The sequence below is a fragment of the Nannobrachium achirus genome (assembly GCF_963921795.1).
Source record: "Nannobrachium achirus genome assembly, chromosome: 8".
In the NCBI taxonomy this organism is placed as follows: domain Eukaryota; kingdom Metazoa; phylum Chordata; class Actinopteri; order Myctophiformes; family Myctophidae; genus Nannobrachium; species Nannobrachium achirus.
Genome location: NC_137817.1, coordinates 35,441,296 through 35,466,330, shown reverse-complemented (window position 1 = coordinate 35,466,330; position 25,035 = coordinate 35,441,296). Strand labels below are relative to the sequence as shown.

Here is a 25,035-nt window from a genome sequence, read left to right as displayed (position 1 = left end):
AGAGAGAGAGAGAGAGAGAGAGAGAGAGAGAGAGAGAGCCAGAGAGAGAGAGCCAGAGAGAGAGCCAGAGAGAGAGCCAGAGAGAGAGAGAGAGAAAGAGAGAGAGTTTGCAGGGGTGGTAAAGCAGTTCGCTGTTTGTGGCAGAGTTATCTGCTTTTCCCCCTCAGTCAGAGACAGTGCAAATATAACATTGGATTTTATCTCCCATGGTTGCAGGGCATTGGTGTCACTACATCTGAGCCCATGGTTTGGCAGCTTTAAAGGACCATACGGCTTCAATATTACATGTCATCGTCTATTCATAGCTTTGGCCATTATATCGTATATAAACACAAACTGTTTAGCCTTTAATGGCTTTATTTTTTGATTTTGGGTTTGTTTACATTTGATTTTCTCAAAAGCCTGTTACTGAACTTTTCAGAATAATTGAGTCAATGTCGGCTAATTGTAATGTCAAGTTTAATAAGTCTTGGATGTTTGAACAATCATTCATTAATCATTCTTTTTCCAATTTGGCTTTCAGGTCAATCTACATTTTAAAATGCATTAAAACGCAATGATAACATGACTTTGACAAAGAATTATGTGCAATGAAATGACTTGTGTTGATTACCTATCTCAAACAAATGTATGTCTCTGCAGGTTGCTTTTTATGCCATATTTAAATGAATCCAGTGGCTTCCTTTGTATGCCTTGAGAATAGTCAGCAGTAATGTCAAGTACACAGTGAGTCATCAACATGCCAGACCACTGCTATGTTGCATTAACAGTAGCCTGTCTAGTGCAGTGGTTCTCAACCTTTTCAGCCCGCGACCCCCAAAATAATCATATTTTAACTGCCCCCACCCTGAGTTGAGGCATTACATTTTGTTTAACATTGTTCTATTGTGAAAATAGCTGATCTTGCGAGGCGTTGTGAGCATGTAGATCTGCTATTTTCTTTTATTTATTTTTTTAAGCATTGCATTAGCTCATGTCGGACTCTGCGTTTCTAATCAGCTACCTATTTCTATGCACCAATCACAGCCCATTCTCACAACAAGCAGTCCATTTAAATATGGATCCCTCCTATAATGATCTCTGCTACACCAATACTGCCCCACACATTACTGAAGGCAAAAAGCTATACCTCCACCACCACCACCCTCCTCCATCCTTCTAGTTCAGAGTCTTGTATGGCTCAAAGGTTAAACTGAAATTCTATGTCTTGCTTTGGACCCATTCTTGTATGATAATGGGGGGGTTGCATCGCAGTCAGCTGGGTTGGGCTGAAATACTTAATTTCCGGAAATAGGTATCTATGACTCCCTGTTTTAGCTTAGCGTGCTGCTTGACTAATTCAGGGAGCATCTTATCCTAGCAGATCCATAAACGTATTCTATTTGTAGCAATACATGGTAATATCTATGATGATAGTGTTGAAATACCATCTGATGTACTGTCTGAAATAAAATGTATTATGGTGTGAAAGTCAGTTTCTTTGACACTAAAAACAAGTGAGATAACGCAAGCGTATTCATGGGCAGAGTAAACAGTAACACACAGTAAAATCCTCAGTGTAAAGTTAGCCCGAATAGATCCAAAATGATACGATAAAGGTTAAATGAGCCCTGATGATGTATACTGTGTATACTATACCAAACAATGCGGAGACGAGATGTTATATGATCAGCACTTTCCACTTTCTGCATTCCACCTCGGAATTCAGAACGAGCACATGATGTCTGGATTATTTCCCATTCAATATGGTATTGTTTTACAGTCTGGGACTTCGCGAGGAAATCCCCCTGCCGTCAGAGCCGGCTGCCCCTACGTGCCCCCCCCCCCCCCCCCTCCCTCCCTCCGTCACACTGGGGTGCACGGCGGGACTCGGTACCTTCGAGAGATCTCTGAAGTTTCCTGGCAGGGTCAGGTCCAGCTCCTCGCTCTCATAGTTGGTGAGGACCCAGGGAAAGACCGGGTACTGGCTCAGGTCATTGTACGTCCTCCCTAGACAAACAGAGCAGACAGAAAATCTGTGAGATGAGGGGGTTGGGGGGGGGGAGACTTGAAAGCAGGGCAGAGTACACACAAGGCTTCAGTTACTTTGGGGACCCAGCATGCAAACATTCCAGTGAACCCCTGAATCTCAGAGCCCTCAATCAGACCCCACTTCCTGTCTCTGAGGGTGTCTGCCATGGGGCGACATATGCACTAATAGAGAGCTCACTCCACTCTGTGAGAATGTATTAGTCTGCCCCCTGTGCCTCTGACTGTCGAGTACATCGCTGGCCTGTGCGGTTTAGAGGAGGCTCTGAAAGAGGCGGCTTCTAAATTCATGGACAGCATGGAGTGGTTCTAAGTTGTGGTGTGTGGATGTAATTAAAGAGACGTAGATCCTTCTGGGGGCCATGACACCACGCATGCCTGACATGACACTGCCAGAATGAACTGCTGATTGGCCAGATGTGAATTTCCTCCTTGGCTCTCAGTGGGAATATGGGAATCAGATGGCAAGAAGTGTCACTGGAAATCCATCCATGAGAAAAGTAATTGTAGAACTCAAGAGTATCTCTTCACCTTACCACGCTGCCACATATGCACTCTAATTTCCTTTTCAAGATGACACTGCTGTGGGAGTAGAAAGGATATGTTTTGGCTTGAGCTACTCCATTTCTTTCCTCCTTTTTTAGTTCCTGTCACTGCTGACCCCCTACTGGTTGGTCTTGAGAAGGCAATCGCGTGTCTCTGTGACATGACAGTGAGGAGTTTCACCAGGAAGGCGTTAATGCATGCGTAGGGACACGATATTCTTCCCCGTTCAGCTCCCTGCTGAACAGGCGGCCAACCTGTAGGAGGCACCATAGGTAGTTCTCTGGTTCCCAACTGCGAAAACGCAGAATTGTGTTTATTTAGTATGCATCAAAGCAATTTCCTTAATCCATTTCTACTCTATTTTTAACTTTGCAGGAGTCCTCAAGGATTGTGAAATTCTGACAACACTTTTATAAGAAGAATACAAAATATGAAAAACTTGATGGAGAGAAGTGCAATTAAAAACACAATTCAACCAAGTTATTGCAAACTATCATGCTACTACTGTCCTTCATTTCAGGATGACAGCATGCTTAATGATAAAACATTGACAAACTTTGTGTGAAGCTGCTGATCTGTAAAGTGTTGAACCAAATGAACTCCAAAACATGACTAGCACAACAGTTACTGAAAAGAAAGCAATAGCGTTATACCGTTTTATTTTGAACATATTGATATCAACACTGGGCTTATTGAAATGTAATGGCTACAGTTTAAAACAAATCTGCTCAAGAGCACTTGCAACTTTTTCACTCTGTTATATTCTTCAAAAGTTATAATTCAATCAATAAATCTTTATTTCAGACCCATATCACATTCATATTCATGTTTTTTTTCTTGCAGTTTTCTAAGCAAGTAGTTGTAAAGCCAGGCCAAGGGCGTAATTGGATTCAGATATTCAGATATCAAGTACTGAAGCCAAAAACGTTTAAGAACAACAAGTCGATTTAATAATTAAAAGCTGTTCCCCTAACCATAAGCATCATGATTAACATTTAAATAAACTCAAAAGTTGTAATTCTTCTCCTTTGGCAACATAAATGTCACTTATAATTAAAACAAGCCAACTCATAATCAGACCAAAATTACAATCTTACTCAATAAATCAAGCCCTCTATCAAATATGAATAAACAAAAATGTATGACACAACACATGAAAACAAACTCATGTAACTCATAAAACATATACATAAAACTTAACATAAAACAAAAACACTAAAAAATCTAATCCTTTGTTTGAAATATAGCAATGTAAAATGAAGTGCTTGGTTTGGGTGTGAGGTCTGCTTGGCTAGCCAGTGGTTACAGTAGGTCGCCATGCTGAGCTCCAACTCGTCAAGTGTCAACCAGCCAACATATCCCACTTCCAGCAGCACTTACATGTCACTCACCCTCAGCCCACATGAAAGATGAGCCCTGACCAAGAGAACTTCAACAAATAGATGCCATAGAGGTATTTCATCTTTACAGACCTTTCACTTAAGGCACACCACAGCATTCTATGCTTGGCGGGAGTTTCTTGAAGATCGCTCGAGGCCTTCTTTATTTTTTAATTTTTTTTCCTGTAGTAAACCAAACCTCTTCCTCCTCCGTTCTGGGTTTATTTCAAGGAAGCCAAAGAAAGACTGAACATCATATCATCATAATGAGATCATAACATCATAACTCAATTGAGTGTATGGGAACCGCTTGCAGGATTCTCTTTTCCTCAGCATGATCTCAGATCAATCCAATGCCAGCGTGAGTCAGAGAAGGCAGCGGTTATTTTTTTTCTATGAACCAAATATTCGTTTGCGTCACTGCATGACAACACAAACAGATTTGATGAATAAATAATATATACTGTAAATGTAATCAATATCAATAAATGTACAAAATATCTGTGTGCTTCCTTGACAGTGTCACCACATATCTCAAGAACGGTTTAACCAATCGACTTCAAACTTTAATGTGTTCTCAGCAGGCATTGCCCTAATAATGATAATAATAATAATATTTTTTTATTATTATAATATTGATGAATATAGAAATACAATATAAAAAATATAACATAAATTGACATTTATACTGTGCATTTACAACTTGCAATAACACACTCGGGAACAATGTAAATAGGGAATGAATGCCCTGCCCTTTAATGCAAACCTCATTATATCTGTTGTCATAGGATCCGTTTTGACCATCTGTTTGGCCGTGTGTCCATTTATGCCCATATATGGAGATATCTGTCTGTCTACGTCCATTTCATGCCCATATATGGAGATCTCTGTAGGACCCGTATTGACCATCTGTTTGCCTGTGTCCATTTATGCTCATATATGGAGATATCTGTATCTGTCTGTCTGCATCCATTTTATGCCCATATATGGAGATCTCTGTATCTGATGTCTGTGTCCGTTTATGCCCATTATGGAGATCTCTGCATCTGTTAGTGCCCCCGACTACCTGCTGCGGCGGGAAACACGCGTGCCGAATTTAAAATAGGGAATGAATGCCCCACCCTTTAATGCAAACCCCATTATACCTGTTGTCATAGGACCCGTTTTGACCATCTGTTTGCCTTTGTCCACTTATACCCATATATGGAGATCTCTGCAGACACAGTACCGGTTCCGGCCCTACCCTTTAATGCAAACCCCATTATACCTGTTGTCATAGGACCCGTTTTGACCATCAGTTTGCCTTTGTCCACTTATGCCCATATATGGAGATCTCTGCAGACACAGTACCGGTTCCGGCCCTACCCTTTAATGCAAACCCCATTATACCTGTTGTCATAGGACCCGTTTTGACCATCTGTTTGCCTTCGTCCACTTATGCCCATATATGGAGATCTCTGCAGACACAGCACCCCTTACTTTACTTACAGAGCGCCCCGGAGTTCCCTAGCCCCTGGGCTCCTTATTCCCCTTTATTATTTAAGTTTAGCGTGAGAGGGAACTGCCCGGGCTTATCCACATTATTCACCTGGTTCTCTTAAAGGCACAGCCCGCTAATTCCCCTGAACCCAACCGCTCTGAAGAGCACCCTGAACTTTGCTCACCTCGAAGTGAGAGGAAGAAAGACTTTAGTTTATGCCACACTCAGAGAGATTTTTAGTTGACTCATCTAGCGTATGTGATGTCAGAGCCTTTTATGAAGTGATGTCACAATGAGTCAGCGCTTGCTCCGGAACAGCCCGATGTCAGTCATCTCTGCATACGGAGATTCCAAATCTTTCGTGCCGTATCCGAAAAACTGTGTATCGGGTCGGGTCGACGCCTAGCTAAGAACGTAGGCAAAGGTCTGAGCTGTCTGTGTGCGAAATTTGGAGTCTGTAGCACCAACCATGTGCTGTCAGGGCTCATCCATGCGATTCGGGCCATTCGGATTCGGCGTCCATTGGCTTCAATTAGTAGTCAGGACTCCGCATATGGAGATTCCGAACCTTTAGCGTTGGTTCCGGAAAACCGCATATCGGGTCGGGTCGAGGCCTAGCTAAGAACGTAGGCAAAGGTCTGAGCTATCTGCGTGCAAAATTTGGAGTCTGTAGCACCAACCATGTGCTGTCAGGGCTCATCCATGCGATTCGGCCCAATTCGGCCTCGGCTTCAATTACTAGTCACGATTATTATTATTATTATTACAGTAATACAGTAATAGAGGGGACACATTAGACAACATTAGTCAAGTCTGACTTAGTAATGTTTTGAGATCTGGTGGAGGGTAATTGTACGTTGAGTTGCAGCAGTAATCGTTATGTGTGTGTGAGAGAAAGACACAAATCTTTTAATCCTAATTGGCAACATCATCATAAACATGTTTATGGAGACAAGTCTTTCCAGAATCCTGTGGTCTTGGCAAAGATTCAAATCACAACAGAAGTTTTCAATAGCCAATGAAAATTGAGTTGGATATGGGAAAGTATCAAATAAGACTAGGTGCATTCACGTCAGATGTGATCAAAATCACTGAATTGCTTGAATTGCGGGAAATACATCGCTGTTGCATTCACACCAATATTTGCCCTCCACACTCACTCACTGACAGACACTCACGCTTTGGTGAAATCTTTTGAGTGGTGCACGAATCGTGCAACTCTTGAGCATAGAAAAACTTTACACTGACTTAACCGGGAACGCATGTGTCACGTAACCACTTCAACCATTACTTTTTATACATTGGCTATTAAAAAATAGCAGATATACAAGCTCATAGCGCGGTATCGAGTGCCACGCTATGAGCTTGTATAGTTGTACATCTGCTATTAAAAAATAAAAAATACATTTGCAAATCTTTGAATAAATATTCTTTTAAAGCGAAAATGTTTAAGTTAAATCTTTGCATCTGAGGGATCCCTGGAACAAGATACATTATTTTGAGATGGGGTTCCGCAGTCAAATACATATAATTCTAGGGGTCCTTGACATTAAAAACTTTGAGCACCATAGATAAAGAAACATACGTTTTTCAGGAAACCATTAGGGTTTAGAAGACATTTTAGGTATTTTTTCAGGTCTTAATGGGTTAATACTGGATTGTGTCGCTCTAAAAAGCACAATGGGGCGAGACCGATGGCTGGGTGGTAGGGGCACGCTCCACGTGGGCTCTGGTACCTGACAGCAGGTCATTGGTTTGGCTCCTGGGCCGACCGGACCGTTTGCTGCGTGTCACTCCTCTGCTCACTCTCCTTGTGTCCTGTCTGTCTCCACTGACAATAAAGTTAAAACGGGGAAGAAAATATATATATAACTTCAATAACAAAAGCTCTGTCTGAATCTACCTTAAGGGCACAATTTTGGAGAAGACACTGGTGTGAGGTGCACAGTGGATGGGCAAATTGACAATTTCCCGAGGCACAATGGCAAGTTTTTCCTCACCGACGTGTGTTTGGGATTTTGAGGGCTCGAAATAACCTGATGTGGGAGGAGAGGTGCGGAAGGAGGAAACCTTGTATGTCCAAAATTGTTACTTTTCAGGAAATGGAAAAAAGTACCGCCTGTGTTCCAATGGATCCAATGCAGTTATTATTTAGTTACAAGCACCTACTTTTCATTGGTTCAATATTTATCAAACCCACAGACACACTTGACCACTTTCACTACTGACCACACACAACTACTTTCAAACTGGCATCATTATCGTCAAGAATTTTCTACGGCAAGTCACTGCATGATGCATTGTAAGGTTGTAGATTGTCTGTTTTTTGCAATTCCTTTCTTTTTTTTGGCCATTTCACAAAGGGCCTTTTGAAAAAGTCAGATGCACACCTCAAAGGTTGGAGACAGGTGCGTAAGACAAAAAGTGCATATATTCAGGGGGGATCTCTGATAATGACATCAAAGAAAAGGACCCTGTCAGGAACTTACGTAAAACATTTTTGCTCTTTATGTGGAAGCTATGGCTATTTGGGGGTCCTTGGAATGGAAAGGTTTGAGGACACCTGCATTAGATATTACTGGCATTAACCAATCTTGTGTGACAAAAACATCAGCACATAAAGTATAACCGTACAAAAGGACACGCTCTGTCCTTTCGAGTCAATGAGAGGGGCTGCTTCAGAATAGCCAGGGTCTTTGGGAAGTTAAAAGAACATAATTAACAGGTTAATGCCACAAAGCCAAAGGGAAGTAACGGATTGAGCATGGAAGATAAGATGGGGGTAGCGATGCGGCTAGACCTGCTGCTGCTGAAGCCCAAGTCAGGATGGCAGGATGTTAATAACAGTGGAATAGTGTTTAATTAGAAGAGCACTTCCCGTTCACACATCTCCCCAGCGTCACCCCCCACCTGTCTGCCGCCCCACACCGCACTGACATTGCTGTCAGCCCAGGTCATTACCAGGGATTTTTAATGAATTTTGGGCATGTTTTTCTGTCTGCCTTACATCTAATTAGCTGACAATAATGTATCGAACTCGAGCGCGAGCTAAATATAAATATGCATGAAAATGCAGCGCGAGGGAGAGGATGACACCTCTCATAGCGGAGCAGAGCGCCAGTCTCTCTCGCATTCCCTGTTAGCTGCAGTTCAGATCAGAGAGTCGACAATAGCACCTCTCAACTCCACAGACACACGTGTGTACACTTTCACATAGCCAGGCACTAATTATCTAGCAAAAATCTGCTGTGCCTGTTCTTTGCTTCAAACAGCCAGCTCACGTGAACAGCAGAGTACTGTACTGCATCAACTGCCACTTAAGGACTTTGTGATTTCTTAAATAAATATGGCATACTTATGTGTGCTTTATAGCTTTCTATTGTAAATTGATGCAAATATAATAATATTTATTCACGATCGTGGGCGAACTTTGACTTTGCAAAGTCGCAAATGGATGCGTTTGCATTCAAATCATCCAAAGTGGTTATTCTTGGAAATCCAATTGATAGAAGTGAGGAGGGGTAAAATGCAAAGGATGTGGATAGGAAGCGGAGGTGCTAGGCTCAATGAATCAATCAAGAATCAACAGGGGTTTATTTGCCACTCACGCATACAGGTACAAGCATCGAGGTGTTGGTGGGACACAAAGATTGTGCTAGCACAACAGTATAACAAAAATAATTCATAAAAATACGAAGAGTTTTCTGTAGATAGGAGTAGTAAAGGTAGAATGGCATATATGATAATCTTCTTAATATGAACTACCCCAATTCTGGGGCGAACAAGTGGTTAAGGCACGAATGGTACCTTTTAACAGCAGTGAGAGCGAAGAACAATGTACTGTATAGTCTCACCTGCAATGGTGTTGAGGAACATGAGGTACTCAAAGTTGGAGATTTCTCGGCGCTGCCAACGCTGGGTCATGTTGGACGACTTGAAAAGCTGCCGAGGTGTTGCCAGGGAGATGCGCCTGGGAAATACATGAACCCATTGAGCACAAAACAGAGAATTGAGATTAGTTTTTGTAACTGTTTATGTCATACAAGTAGCCTATACTGTTTGTACAGTAGGCTACATATGAATTTACTTAAAATCTCCGTTTCCTGAAAGTTTACGATTTTGGACATACAAGGTTTCCGCCCGACAGTGACGATATATGGTATATTTCACCTACAATGTAAAACTACTGTACAGGCGAGAGTGCAGAATACACAATGGAATCCAATTATGAAAACACTTCTTTCTTTTTTTTATAATACCGGTACATTCATTCAGGAATGCAAATGGAAAGTATTACATCCCATCATCAGCTAACACTCAGGACCAGAGGAAATGTGCCTGCTTTATATGAGCATATTAACAGGCCTGTTAACAATGTCAGAGTCATGGGGGACTGACTGGGTTTCTCCGTGGTCAGTGGGCTGGAGACAGCTACTGTGGTAGAGTCTTCAGTCAGAGAACTGGGCCGGTTCAATCAGGGTCAGTGCACACCAATGTCAAGAGCTATGGGACTTAAAAAATACGCCTCTGTTAAGGGCCTACACTGCACTGGCTACATCACCCAATATACACAGCTGAAGGGGATGAGAGCACTTAGCACATTATGCTCAATGAATAATTATTAAAGGAGCACATCACCCATTTCCTAACTTATCTTCATATAATGCTCACTAAAGCTCATTAAAAGATGGCACCATTTTACTCACTGTGTGGGTTATGGACAGTTCAGAGACCTGCCTAACAGTGACAACATCGATGGGGATTCCAAGCTAATAAAACTGCATGTAAATGTACTAGTCGGCAACCTGGCCAACTCGGGAACGATGTAAATAGGGAATGAAAGCCCCGCCCTTTAATGCAAACTCCATTATACCTGTTGTCATAGGATCCGTTTTGACCATCTGTTTGCCTGTGTCCATTTATGCCCATGTATGGAGATATCTGTCTGTCTGCGTCCATGTTATGCCCATATATGGAGATCTCTGTATCTGTCTGTCTGTGTCCCTTTTATGCCCATATTGGCGGCCAAGCGTCTAGTCGGGTGCCGGCCTACTCGGGAACGATGTAAATAGGGAATGAATGCCCCACCCTTTAATGCAAACCCCATTATACCTGCTGTCATAGGACCCGTTTTGACCATCTGTTTGCCTGTGTCCATTTATGCCCATATATGGAGATATCATGCCCATATATGGAGATATCTGTCTGTCTGCGTCCATTTCATGCCCATATATGGAGATCTCTGTATCTGTCTGTCTGTGTCCCTTTTATGCCCATATATGGAGATCTCTGCCCTTCGGGTGGCCAATCGTCGACGATGTAATAGGGAATGAATGCCCCACCCTTTAACGCAAACCCCATTTATCTGTTTGCCTGTGTCCATTTATGCCCATATATGGAGATATATTTCTGTCTGTACATTTTATGCCCATATATGGATATCTATGTATCTGTCTGTCTTCATCTTGAGCAATAATACGCAGCCTGCTTGCTTTGCCACCCGTGGGGAATGATGCCCCTCCGGTTGTTAGGCAATACCCATCATACCCGTTGTTCGGTTATTGCCTAGCGGACATCAGCGCATACGGAGAATCCGAACCTTTCGCGCCGGTTCCGGAAAATCGCGTATCAGGTCGGGTCGAGGCCGGGCACTGCACTCCCTGCTGCGGCGAAGCCAGTGGGACGAACGGTTCTCGAGATACGCGGATTACATACATACATACATACACACTCACAGAGAGTTTTTGTTGACTCATGTGGCGTACGTGATGTCAGAGCCTTTTATGAAGTGATGTCACAATGAGTCAGCGCTTGCGCCGGTTTCCTCCGGAACAGCCTGATGTCAACATTCAGCTCCGCATACGAGATTTCCGAACGTTTCGCGGCGGTTCCGGAGAACCGCACATCGGGTCGGGTCAAGGCCGGGCACTGAACTCCGCGCCGCGGCGGGGAACGCGTGTGCCGAATCTGAAGCCTGTGAGACGAACGGTTCTCGAGATACGCGGATTACATACATACACGCATACACGCACGCACGCACGCTCACAGAGATTTGTCGCATTTATTGTAAGATTAGTGAGTACATTTTCTCCATTGACCTTAATTAAATATTAAACTTTTCCCAGATATGGATGGCTGACATCATAGACCACATGAGACTGACACAGTATGTCCATATATGGGCTTTCCAAGATAAGGGCTTAATTTTGATGACATCAGAGATCTCCATATATGGGCATTAAAAAGGACAAGGACTGACACAGAGATCTTCATATATGGCCATTAATTTATTAGTGAACACATTTTCCCCATCAGTAAGACGAAATTAATCAGCGAAACACACTATGACACCCTCTACGAATGCGCAGCAGTGCTTTGCGGTATCGACGCGCGTGAAGTGCCGCGCGGTAACCCGAGCTGGATGCGGCGCGCTGCCACACAGCACATCCATTTCCCCCGGTGGGGAGAACCATTGGAGAACATGTTCACCGCGCGGCAATGCTGGAAAAATAGAACAGTTGCGTATCAGCACGGCAGGCGAGGCGGCAGACCCGCGGCTGCGCGTGTCTCACGCCGCCGGTGTGGGTTAGTTCATTGAAAATAATGGGGCCGTATGTTTTGACGCGCCGCCTCCGCGCCGCCTCCGCCTTCGGTGTGTGTTCCCCGTAAGACTCCCTAATCGGGAGATAAACGACCGTCATAGGCTATTTGTACTATCTGTCATACGACAAAGTGCAGTATATACAGCTTAAGTGCTTAATCAGATAATAAGGGGGAAACAAACAAGTCAAACGATATGAATGAAAATAATTGTTGGGTTATCTGGGACCCACCTGGCTTGAGGGAGCCCATAACTGGTGCCCACTCCCACTCGAGGAAGACTGTAAACAACTTTCTTCACTGTGGCCTGATCAGGGAAGTTGAACATGACTGATGCTGTGCGGACAGAGAAGCCAGTGTGTGAAACAAATACAAACGTGAGTCAGGAACAGTGGTGGACAAAGTAAATACTCAAGTAAATAGTCAACTAGCCTATTCAAAGGTACAAATTAGGGAGTCCATTTTATTTTTAATATCAATGCTGTTATATTGACACTTTGAAGATTTCCAAAACATTTTAAAAGCATGCAGCATTTTCTGAAATGTTCGCAAAAAGTGAAAATAGCAGATCTACAAGCAGAAAATGAAGTACTCAAATAAATGTACTTAGTTACTGTCCACCACTGGTCAGGAATTGGAATGGCATCATGTGATGTGATGTGATGGGAGCTTCTGCTTACTGCGGTTGGCCATAAAGACCTCCAGCGCTGTGCTCTGCAGGAGGTAGCGTCTGGAGAACACAGCTCGGATCTCACTGAACATCCATTTCCCATGGAGGCCCTCAGAATATGCCAGGACCTGGCCAGAGTGGAGAGAGACAAGTGGTTCAAATAGATTCACAGCATCAAATGCATTGTGTTGAGTATCGCCACTGTAATGGACAATAGAGCGGAACAGTCGCCACCATGTTTTTAGACCCGCACAGGTTCCAGAGGTTATAAAATCGTTATATTAAGAGTGTTAAGCCTAGGCTAGAACAAAGCCAACCAGGCTCCTGATGAATCACAACCATAAAACACTTGATTCTGTTCAGAAAGATAATTGGAAAACGGAAAAAGGCAAAAACCCTACGTCCCCAACAGAGCCCTGAGATCCGCCGATAAGCAGCTGCTGGTTGAGCTGGTTCCCAAAAAAACAACCAGAGGGGCCCGTGCTTTCGCGGCTTCAGCCCCCAGGTTATGGAACAGCCTGCCTCTTTCGATCAGGTCTGCTACATCCATAAGTATTTTTAAATCTCAGGTTAAAACTCACCTTTTCTCACTAGCTTTTAATCTCCCCTGAGGTCTTTTACTGTTTGCTTTTATACTGTATATGTGTGTTGTGTTCTTTTTTTTCTGATATTTGTTATGTAGGTCTATATGCTCATGCTTTTATTGTTTGCTCCTTTCTCTGTACAGCACTTTGGTCAATTTCGGTTGTTGTAAACGTGCTCTATAAATAAAGTTTGATTTGATTTGATTTGATTTGAAAAAAAGACTGTTTACTGTACTTATCTTAAGAAAGGAACTGCCTCTCCCATGAGCCATTGCGCAAGCCTTTACAATACTCAAAAATGATCATTTAGCTTGCATCTTTTTATCTTTGATTGCCTACAGATGTGTGGTTTCTAAAGGAACATATAGCATCTTTTTACAACCAGGACCCAAAAGTACTTCACCAGAACAGTGTTGGTGTAATGTAACCAAGAGATTCACTGGGAAACATGTGTTTTTGTATTTGTATCGATTTTCAACAATAATCCAACATCCAGTGGTGTCAGTGGCTCAGGAGGTAAAGCAGCCGCTTGGGAACCAAAGGTGTTCTGGTCGAATCCCCGGCTCCCCCTAGGTTGGTGAAGTGTCCTAGCCCCGCATAGCCGGACAAATCTGTCATTGGAAAGAAAAATTGCCCTTAGCAGATTAGGTCTGGTCCCGCTCTGTTATTCAAATATTTCATGGCTCACAAGTCGTGAGGAACCAACCATGGACCCAGTATGCAAATGTAGGGCGGGCTTTAGGTCGTGAGAAACCAACCAGCGCCCAGTATGCAAATGTAGGGCGGGCTTTAGGTTGTGAGAAACCAACCAGCGCCCAGTATGCAAATGTAGGGCGGGCTTTAGTATGTGAGAAACCAACCAGCGCCCAGTATGCAAATGTAGGGCGGGCGTATCACCTTTGCACTACACTGATTGGTTGTAGGTCTAACCAATAGAGTCTGTTTGTATCTTTTTGTAACAGCCCCTTAGGAAAATAAGAACACTGAGAAGAACCAGACTAAAATCCACATATTGTCTGGCTATGCGAAGGCAAGACACCGAACACCTAACTGCTTCCAATGAGCAGTTTGCATGGTTTCCTCCACCATCAGTGTGTGAATGTGTGCGTGGTTGGATAAAGATAATATATTCCACCACCATTTAAAACATTTCCCTCTCTTTATGACTTCCACTTTGCAGGTCTACTTTTGAGGAGACATACAGTACATGCATATGTACATACAATACATACAGACAGATATATACTGTATACACGCAAACCCTATTCTAAACTGCTTGGCCTTCAGCCAATCATGATCAGACCAGGAGTTTAAGTTTGCATGTCAGTTTATATATGCAAATATTTTACTCCCTGATGGTCTGGCACAGTGTGTGAAATAACATGCTAAATTAATATAATAGCAGTTTGCTTTTTTAATGTATTATTCTAACAAAACATTATTCACAGACTGTATGTATTAATAATACTTTCAGGTATATCCATGGTATTCTATATTCTATTGTTTCCAAATAATGTGTATCCCATGAGCAACAAAACTAGCTTTCACACATTTCCACTGTGTTTTCCACACGTTCCCTTTGGCCTATAACATCTGCTAGAGCGAGGGCAGGTGTAACAAAAAAACAGTCCCCATGGTCAGTGACACATAAATAATCAATAAAACAACTGTGCCCACATGGAGAGATCCAGAGACACACTCTGACAGGTGAGAATGATCCTCTCACACACCTCCTCTCCCTTCCTCCTTCCTTCCATCTCACCTTCAATCTACCTCGCCCCTCTTTGTCCAACACAGCATGAGCCTCGGCGGGCGACCTCATCAACTCCCTGGGCCATAATCACACACATTCGCATTCTATCAGTGTGGTGCGGCACAGTACACGAGGGCCATCTTGATGCACGTCTGCTTCCGTGCATGTGAATAAAGACGCAACACAGAACAGTGGTAGACAGTACACCAATACAGCAGTGTGTGTGTGTGTGTGTGTGTGTGTGTGTGTGTGTGTGTGTGTGTGTGTGTGTGTGTGTGTGTGTGTGTGTGTGTGTGTGCGCGCGCGCGTGCATGTGTGAGATGGGTTGGCGGGGGAATCGGGAGGGAAGGAGGCAGAGTGAGATGTTCGGCTGGGTTAGGTCCGATGCTAATGCTCATTTAAAATAGTGACAGGCTGGAAGAGTGCGGCGCGAGCCGGGCTGCCTTAATTTCTCCCTGGAATAGCTCATGCCCGACCCCTGTGCCACATCAAAGTCTCTGGAGCTCAATTAAAATTGGATTAGGTGGAGATGCTGGACGTGCGGCGCAGCATCTCTGGTGCTCTCCTCCCAGTAATGCCCCTGCCTGACACCTCAGCAACCCCCTACTCAAACAGTTGTCATAGAGACAGCAGCACAGCCCAGAGGAGGAAGTGTGCTGACTGGAGAGGACGTAGCGGGGAAGGGAAAGGGATGTGAAGTGAGATGGAGGGATGGCATGAAATAGTAGTGCAGCCGTGAGCACACTGCCGAGGGACATCAGGACTGTTTATCCCCACTCCCTCTCTGTTACCTGGTGTTTGTGAAGCAGTCTTTAGAGTGCCAGGCATTGCGGATAGGCACGCCGTACTGGCACCGCGGGAAGGCAACAACAGCTTACCTCATCAGGGTACAGGTGAGCGCAGACGGCTCGAGTGGTGCAGGGATATACAGATATATCAGGAAGTGGTTTGTGTTTTCAGCATGGAAATGTGATAACTCTGAATCCATTTAGCCATGAATTATACCCCCAAATGTATTGTCTATTGTATGTACAGTAATATGCTCCAATAAATATAGAAGAGAAGAGAAGAGAAGAGAAGAGAAGAGAAGAGAATATGCTCATAAGTAGTAGTAACTTCTAGTAAGAGTTACATTACAAGATATTCCAGGTTCCCACGGATTGTTTCAGATTCAGTGAAAGCAGGAAAACATTAAAAAAAAGAAAATACAAAGTTGCTGCAATACGATTGTTGATATGATAAGATTTACCCTTGGTTGTTGCTTGTTACCCAGCTAAAGTTCACACTTATGCTGCTGTGACAAAGTACAGGCCAAAGGGCTAGCTGTCAACAAAAGAGACAGGCTAAAGAGGAGGGTAAAAAAGAGCCTATTTCAAACAGCTCAGATCAAAAATATTTGTCATAACAACAAAGCTTTGGTTTAAACCAACAAGCAGGGGCCCCCTGTAGACTTGGAACTTTGACAAAGCCCAGCCCTCATTTTTGGAGGCCCAGCTGTAAAAAATGCCATTTAATGAACCTGTCTGCTGAAGCTGTCCCCTGCCTGTCAGAGGTGTCAGCTAGTGACAAGCACTGGGGACGGCCGCCTCCAGTCACAGACAGGCCTGCCAGCTGGAGACTTCGGCCCCAATCTAATCACGCCACCAGGAAGGAACCGGCGCTCTGCTCTTGGTCTGTCACGCTCCAGGCTGGGGGGAGCGGTGCGGGGGCGGGTGGAGGGAGGTGGTGGTGGTGGGGGGTATGGCCGACAAGCCCAGCCTTTTGTTTCCACACAGGTCCCTCTACACAGGCTCATTAGGATCCATACGCGCATGCGCTGGCTCTGCCAGCTGCAGAGGAGGTGCACCCTCTCCCACATAATAGCCATAATGCAATTTAACATCTCTGTCGTCCGTTCCCTTTTATACTGCCTCCCTTCTTCTGCTGATTTGACAGAGGCCGGGGCTCTGTTCTGCCTGTGGAACATCACGGCTGAAAAAATATCGAGACAGATGAGGATGAGGAGAGTCACAGGTGACAACCAGTGTTTAGGCTCAGACTTCTGTAGAATAACAGAGACGCGCCAGTTGGAACACATAACTCATTAAAATGCACAAGGAAAAGAAAGAAAGCCGTCTCATGCACGGAAATCGATTCTAATCACACATGACTCGCGAATAGATCTAACCCCATAATAGCCCGGAGATTACGACAGACGTTATTAATACATCTAACAGAGCAGTTCCTACTAAAAACCTGATTCAATTTCAACTCTGCGTGGAACAATGCAATCTCCCTCTATTGCATTCCTGCTGAAATAATATGATTCCAGGAGACCGCCAAGCCAGCATGACTGATATATTTATATGGGGGTATGGAGCACGCTGACAACCTGGCATCATGGTACCTCTGCAGTGTTCTTCTCAGATTTGTCTAATAGGCTTCCACTATAAAGACTCACAATGGAAAGGTCCCAGGCGGCCAGAGAGAATGGTGCAAGCAGGGAAGAATGAGGGGAGAAGAGGAGAGGCGGTTTTCATTTTGAGTGATATGACTACTCCCCCAGGAGAGTGCGGGATGGATTTCACGCACAGCAATTTGGAGGATCAGCACACACTGTATCCAAAAAACTGACCCCGGGCAATGTGGACCAAATCTGTGGACGAAGTAGGTAGTCAGCGAAGAAGCATAGAGATCTGGTTCTAACAGTCAGCCAGGGTCATTGCAAACAGGTCATGGAGAACAGATACACTTACAATTGTATTCTATTTAAATCTGCACATTACACTTTTGCTTAAAATGCAGTCAAGTACTGAATGAGTGAATATGTCATATATACACAGAACAATACGACAAATTCATATTTGCAGGTTGCAAATTTGCACTTTTATAGAGTGATGTATGTCCTATACAATACATTATTCCTGAAGATCCAACCGGATCGAAACGTTGAAGTAATAAAACAAGTGGAGCCGAGTAGAAAAACCAGTGTTGCGGACACTATTTTCTTCCTATATACAAACCCTTCGTTTTTACTACCAGTCCTTTCTGGATCCCAGTGAGACTTATAATAAACTACACCTAAGCATCAAAGCATGTTTTTCATCTGCTCTTCCATATGCGACAGTATATCATGAAGTGCAGAAATATGAAACTGGGGAAAGATTGCACAAGATTATAGGAAAGCAGCGTTCCTCTCCATTCCTCTCACGCGGCCCCATATCTCAACTTCAATAAAGTACTGTAGCTGGTTTTCTAATGCAGGTATTGGGGGGGAAACAAGATACAGATTTGCATAATCAGTGTCACTTTACATTTGGGTGGTAGTTGGAGTGTGGCAAGAAGACACAGCTCTGGTGCTCTGGCAGGACCAGTGGGATAAGGGAGATGAATATGCATTAAACACGCTGCAGATCACTGCCTTAAATGTCCAGCCAAGTTTGTCAATAACATTTATGTCACGGGTGGCATTTCATGCACATTTGCAGGCGCTGCACACTGCTGTGGTAGGATGGGTGGTAAGAGATCATCTCCCATTGCTTTTCATGTCTACTTTAAGAGTGAGGACCTTTTAAACATTCTACACTATCATGTAGGCTACTGTATGTTTAACAGAAAACCTTCTATAAATATGTTAATAAAAAATAAACAAATCCTGGACATAATACCCTCCTACCCTCCAGCAGTGTGGTGCACCAATGCTTTGCAAGGAATCTATACATTTTATTTATCTCAATTAAGTATGCAAAAGTTTTATTTTGAAAACAAAGCTTGCCTGATGTTGCCAGGGTTAATGCGCGGACAACGCAATGCATCAATCAGCGTATTCAGGTTTCAGTACCCAGCAATCGCCGGGTTATTGTGTTTTTTGTTTTAGTTTTTAAGATATGTTTTTGGGCCTTTATGACAGTAGACTGACAGGAAATGGGGAGAGAGATGGGGAATGACACGCAGCAAAGGTAGTTGGGATCGGGACTCAAACCAGCGACACGCTGAGCCTATGTGGTATGCGCCTGGACCGGTAGGCCAGCAGGCGCCACAGGTTATTGTGTGGTTGAAATAAGCTCTCTTCCTCCCTCTCACTCTCTTCCCCTCACTCTCGCCCTCTCCCAATACCTCTTTCTCGGTCTCTCTCACTGATCGAGCTCTGGTCCCATGTCACAGCAACAGAAACAGAAAAGTATGCAAAAGCAATAACATGGAGCAATAACATGGAAGAGTAACAAGGAGTGATGGAGAACGGCAGTAATGTTGGGATGGAGAAAAAGGAAGGCATCGTTATCCAAAGAAAAGTGGGTGAGAACAGAAGGTACAGTTTGGGAAGCACAGAGAGAGCAGGTCATCATAAGATGTATGATGACATGTATTCCCGACTTGCATTGTTCATGACATGCATGGCGCCGTCCTAGTTTAATAATAATCTGGGCACAAAGACAGACAAACCCACTGACAACTTGAACTTTATGTAGAAGACTAAACTACTTTCTTTTAGAAGTTGTTCTTGTAGTGAATTATTATGATTGGGACCCATATTTTGAAACCGTTTTAGAAAAGCAATAAATAACTTTCCCTTGCCCCTAGCTTCATAACAGTTGCCATTAGCAACTAGATTCACCCACAAGTGTTTGAAATTCTATCCTGATTTTAGATCAGACGTGAATAATTGGCTTGAAACTCATACATCCAAAACCTGTGGGTTATCATGATTATACAAAGGATAACTTTATTGGATGCCAATGAGGAGGTGTTATAAATGAAGTTAAGCAAAGTAGGACAGACAAATTGTTGAAGTGATAATATGAGGACCTTGATTTTTCTTGTTTATGCTTATGAGTTACCCGAGTGGCCTGACCCTACATAAATTAGTATAAGTACACATTTTATTTAACCAAGTATGATATTTATTATAGATAAATGTATTATAATGCATATAATTAAACTTTGCAGTGTATCATTTTGTTTAGTATCAAGGAAGACACAAACTGTAGATGTACACTTGTGTGGAAGCATGCATACACACACATGCACACAACCATACACTAACATACTTAGGGAGCACATCATCCAGATAGATGGCTTGAGAATGCCTTCAATAAGGAGCTTGAGAGAAGGGATGCAGTCATTTGGTACGGGGTCCTTTCAGCAAGCCTTCACTAATGGGCCCTCTTCAGGGACTTGTCAGCCTTAAGATGACTGAAATCTCCCTGGCCTGGGTACCAGCTTGCTCCGGCTGCCACAGAGAGTGCCAAGTTGATCGTTTTAAATCCCAGTTTTCAGTTTCCGTGTTGTGTGGGAAGGATGGGGGGGGGGGGTTGAATAGGCGGGGCCATGTAGTAAGACAGAGTGAGGGAGATGGGGATGGAGAGGCAGAGAGACAGAAGAGGATAGGGAGAGACAGAGCCAACGGTTACGTGGAGAGGGCCTGATGAGCAATGAGTGCCTCACTCGTCCTCAATTAATCTTGTCTCTCTACCTTTGGTTTGCCTCTTCCCTCTGCGCCAAGGTAATAACGACACCCTCATCCATTATCCTTTTATCCCTGTTATTCAGTGGGAATTGCTTAATAATATGTTACAGATTTGTCTCCCTTCGTATAATTCTTTCTGTCATTCGCAGTATATCATCTAGAAAACACACAACCCCCTTTTTCCGCCGGACGCTCTTTGAGGATTATCGTGGGTGACACCTTCGGGTTGCAGCCAGAATCTGGAGCATCATTTTTTCAGGCATAGAGTGGAATTACCCTGACTTATCTGTCATTGCCAAAAGCACAACAAGCCATTCATGGCCAAGGCAAAAGGTAGAACAGGTTCTTATCGGCTTCTCTGAACGAGAGAGCTTGTAAATTTATGCTAATGAAGGCCTTTTGTCATCCAGACTCACCCCTTGGGGCTGAGCGGGGCTTGCAGAGGATGATAATCTGGCTGTTGAGTGCGCTAGATAATTTGTACTTTATCCTCTTGTAATTACGTAGTTTAAATCTTTTTACGAATGTTAATCCTTCGGCATGAGGAAATGTCATACCTATGTCTACGGTTTTCAGTAGCGCTAGTCAGCGTACATCTGACTCACTCTCATGTATTCACGGAGGAGGGGAACGTGGCACTGATATAATTACTTTGACTTTCTGTATCTCTGGCGCTAAGGATCCCCATATCATTTTGATACACCTCGGCAGGCAGGCAGGAAGCCAAGTTCACAGCCTGGGGCTATGGGAGACAACGTAGGAAAAGGTGAAAATGTGGCAGTGGGGTTGAAAGAGCCCCCCCCCCCCCCCCCCCCCCGCACCCACCTACACACACCTCCCCATATTTGTTGGAGAGATGGGGAGAAGAAATACATAATGTACAGAATGGAGTAAAGTCAGAGGACTAGGGCAGCTCTGCTCAGACATTGGGGTGTCTCTGCCGTCCAGTGGGACTCCAGGCCATCTTGTGTGCCTGCCAAAGCCGACAGCCCCTGACAAGCTGCTTGGCATGCTGTAATTTGACTAATTACATTGGATTAGACCATATTAATGCAAGCTGTTTTCTATAGGGTCAGTGACCCGTCCAATGTGGCACTCCCTATGTTACTCTGTGTAATAATAAAAAGAAAAATATATATATGCAAGAAAAGACATTAGACGCATTTCCTGTCAATATGTATGAATGAACATACAGTATACGACTGACATTATTTCTACAGTCAACAAACGACTTCCCAAGACACATCCACATGGGATTATTTGATAACAGCCCAAATCCCTGGCCTTCTTTGTCTCTCAACAGGAAAAGCAAAAGCACAAACATATAAAGACTTTTATTAAACCCCCTGGAGTTCACACAATGGTTTCTTTCGCAGAGGGAATCAGCATGGGTGCAACATTACATTTTAATTTCACTTTTGTCTTATCAAAATATTCAGGATGAAATCAGATTCTGATTAATGATGGGCCATTTTAAACAACAACAAAAATGTCTTGTTCCCACCAAACCCTTATCTGAAGCAATGCTACTAATCTGCATTTTAAATCAGCACTTTCAGTAAATGTGAACTTATGGTGCTGCAATATAAACAAATAATTTAAAAAAGAGAAAAATACAAATAGAGACCTAATTATTCAAAAAGCAGAGGGAAAACTGAACTCCATTTGCAATTGTTAATATCCAAAATGAATACTTTCCCACTGGGAAAAAGGGACAAATGAGCCATAGAATGTGTGTTTTTAATATAACTGCTCTCTCAATTGTACCAAATCAATTTGAGTTTCACACAAAGGAAAAGCGGCCCTGGTATTTGTATGTGCTCCTCTGCCTGGAACACGCAGTAATAATAGTCTTAAGGCAGATGCTATGAAGACAGAATACCAAAGAAGCTTACAGCCGGGGTTTCATGAAACATTTAGGCAAAAGTTCCAAGGGCTGGGAATGATGAAAGAAGGTAAGCTTGAAAATGGGCTTCTGGGATCCACAGCCCTTATTGTACAGAAGTCACATCAAATTAATACTGAGGGCCATTTGCAGCCTTTCTTCTCCTGAGCTTTTCAGAACGGATTAAGCTATGAAAACTCAGAAATTACTAAAGCACCTATTAGGCATTATGCTCGCCCTTTCTTTCTCTCCCCCTTTGAAAGCATTTGAATGTGCTTTGGCATTCACTCCCGACACAAAAAAAGTTATTGTTTGCATGCTTGACGGAACACGATGACAGTCCCACGAAAAGTGTGATGCAAAATATACATTTCCACTTGCACTAAAAGATTAAAAAAAAAAAGAAAAAGAAAAAACAGTGATTTGTAAATAGAACACGTTGGTTATTCATATAGGTTTCAAACAGTTTTACATAAGTTAAATGAAATTCAAGAAACGTAATGAAATTAACATCTATGCAACGAGAACAGTTTTGGTGTATTCCGCGGTGAGCGGCTATTCTGGCTAAATGTTTTGATGGCGGGCATATAGGATCTAAACACTTTGTTAGAAAAGCTTCTGAGAATGTTTCCACACTGATGAGGGGCCAGTGAGGCTGGGGATCTATGGCTCTGTGAGGCGCTCTCTCTGCTCTCTCAATCCCTGTTCAAAGGAGCACTGGGACTGCATGAATTGTAATTATAGCTCCTAACAGGATTCAAGAGGACCCAAACGGTGGCACTTGAGAACCAGGTCGTGTGGAGTTAAACGGCTGTCAGACACTAAAAGCTCCCAGCATGTGAACCAGCCCTCAAAGGCAGGCCACGTCCACGTCCAGGGCCCTCCAATTCAATCTCACTCACATGATGAGAGCTTAAAGATCAAATATGATCCATTTAAAAAAAGGACCAGTTCTGCATCCAAACGATACACTAGACTAGACATTTTTTGCATTTCCACCTAATCTTTACAAAGATGCGAGAGATCCTGTCACGAAGACGATGATTGATTGACTTCGAAGAACGTGAGCGATGAAAACACTAGTGTCAACTAGACAGTTAGGTCTAACACAACCTTGCCTGGGATAAACCTCACAGTCAGTGGGGAAAAATGTGACACAAAAGTAACACAAGAGTCGCAAGGAGTATTTCGAGAGAATTTCCGAGCACTGAGACGACACCGGGGGAGCAGGTGAGAGGGGACAGGAGTGTCAGAGATCAGGTAATTGGTACCACCTGAAAAACTAACCAAACCACAGCGTTGTTTTATCTGCCTACCCAGCATTCAGAATAATTGAACAGATCATCTGTGCTCCCCTGACAGTTTCAATGACTCACCAGGCCACAAGCCCCCTTCACAGCACACTAAAGAGACCAGCCTTCAGCGCGGTCCCATCCAACTCCAGCCCCCCCCCCATCAACCACCCACCCACACACCCCTCTAAAAAAAGCATCAAAAAGAACCAACTTGCAGCGTGAAGCCTCAATGCATGACCCTTATTAAACTCCTAATTGGATTGAGAGCCACTAAGAAGAAAAATTCAACATAGTTCATTCAACAAAGATTTCCTTTAGCATTCCTTCCAGTAGTTTGCGTCTTCAACAATAACATTCAAAACGGGGTGACTGAAAACGTAGCTTTCGTCAATCTCAAAACACAACCAGATTTTCCAAAAAGAAAAAGGGAAAAAAAGGGAGCATAGGCAAAACCTTTTCACCTTTTAAGGCAACAGGGATGGGGGGGGGGGGGGTTCACAGAGCGCAAAGTGACGGGCTGAAACAAAGCCCAGCGCTGCCTATTGTGTAGCCTTTCGTGTTGTAATGGTCTTAAAAATGGCTACAAGTAGGGTTCCATTCAGCGGTGACCAGGCTGCTCATACTCTCCTCTCTTACATCCAAGACAAATCTCCACACACAGAGCGGGAACTCTGAGGGGTCAGCTGGTCAGTGACAGGAGTACTGGCTTTACTATAGACAGCCTCATGCCATCAGCGCTGCACAACCTCCAACACATTTACACTAATTATAGAGAATAAATACTGCCATAACAACAACATCAATCAAGTTCATTATGGGGGAAAATGGCGTAATGACAATAATTACAATAATATCTCATTAAGGGAGAGAATGAGAGACAGGGGAGAATTAATAGCAGACAGGTGTACAACATGCCGCAATTATGGAACCTGAAATTAGTTCATCGCCTCCAGGCAAACAGAAGAAAGAGGAAAGGCTGTGAGTAAGGCTGCGTGTGTGTGTGTGTGTGTGTGTGTGTGTGTGTGTGTGTGTGTGTGTGTAGGCGTGTGTGTGTGTGTGTGTGTGTGTGTGTGTGTGTGTGTGTGTGTGTGTGTGTGTGTGTGTGTGTGTGTGTGTGAGAGAGAGAGAGAAAGAGAGAGAGACAGACAGACAGAGAGGGAGGAGAGTCTGAGGAAGCAGGACTAGGAGAGGGAGTGATATAGAGAGAAAATCTCCCTGAAAAAAAAAAAAAAAAAAAAGGAATTGCAAATAAGCAAACAAAAATGTCTTAAATGTGTAAATTAGGGAGAAAAATGAGAGGGAAAAGCAGCTTTTCCCTGCAGACTGGTGCCTCAGATGAGAAGGGGAGCAGCCAAACGTGATCAAGGGG

General features: G+C 43.5%; 1 protein-coding gene across 1 annotated transcript in view; it reads right to left on the bottom strand.

Annotated features, from left to right (window-relative positions):
- nbeab (neurobeachin b) overlaps nucleotides 1–25,035 on the bottom strand; it is a gene marked incomplete at its 5' end in the record, with an annotated part of 383,543 nt that overhangs the window by 84,724 nt on the left and 273,784 nt on the right. Inside the window, 4 exons of the mRNA XM_080732091.1 lie at nucleotides 1,877–1,989; nucleotides 9,288–9,403; nucleotides 12,267–12,369; nucleotides 12,714–12,831. Coding sequence (XP_080588217.1) covers nucleotides 1,877–1,989; nucleotides 9,288–9,403; nucleotides 12,267–12,369; nucleotides 12,714–12,831 — 450 coding nt within the window. The remainder of the gene's footprint in view (nucleotides 1–1,876; nucleotides 1,990–9,287; nucleotides 9,404–12,266; nucleotides 12,370–12,713; nucleotides 12,832–25,035) is intronic.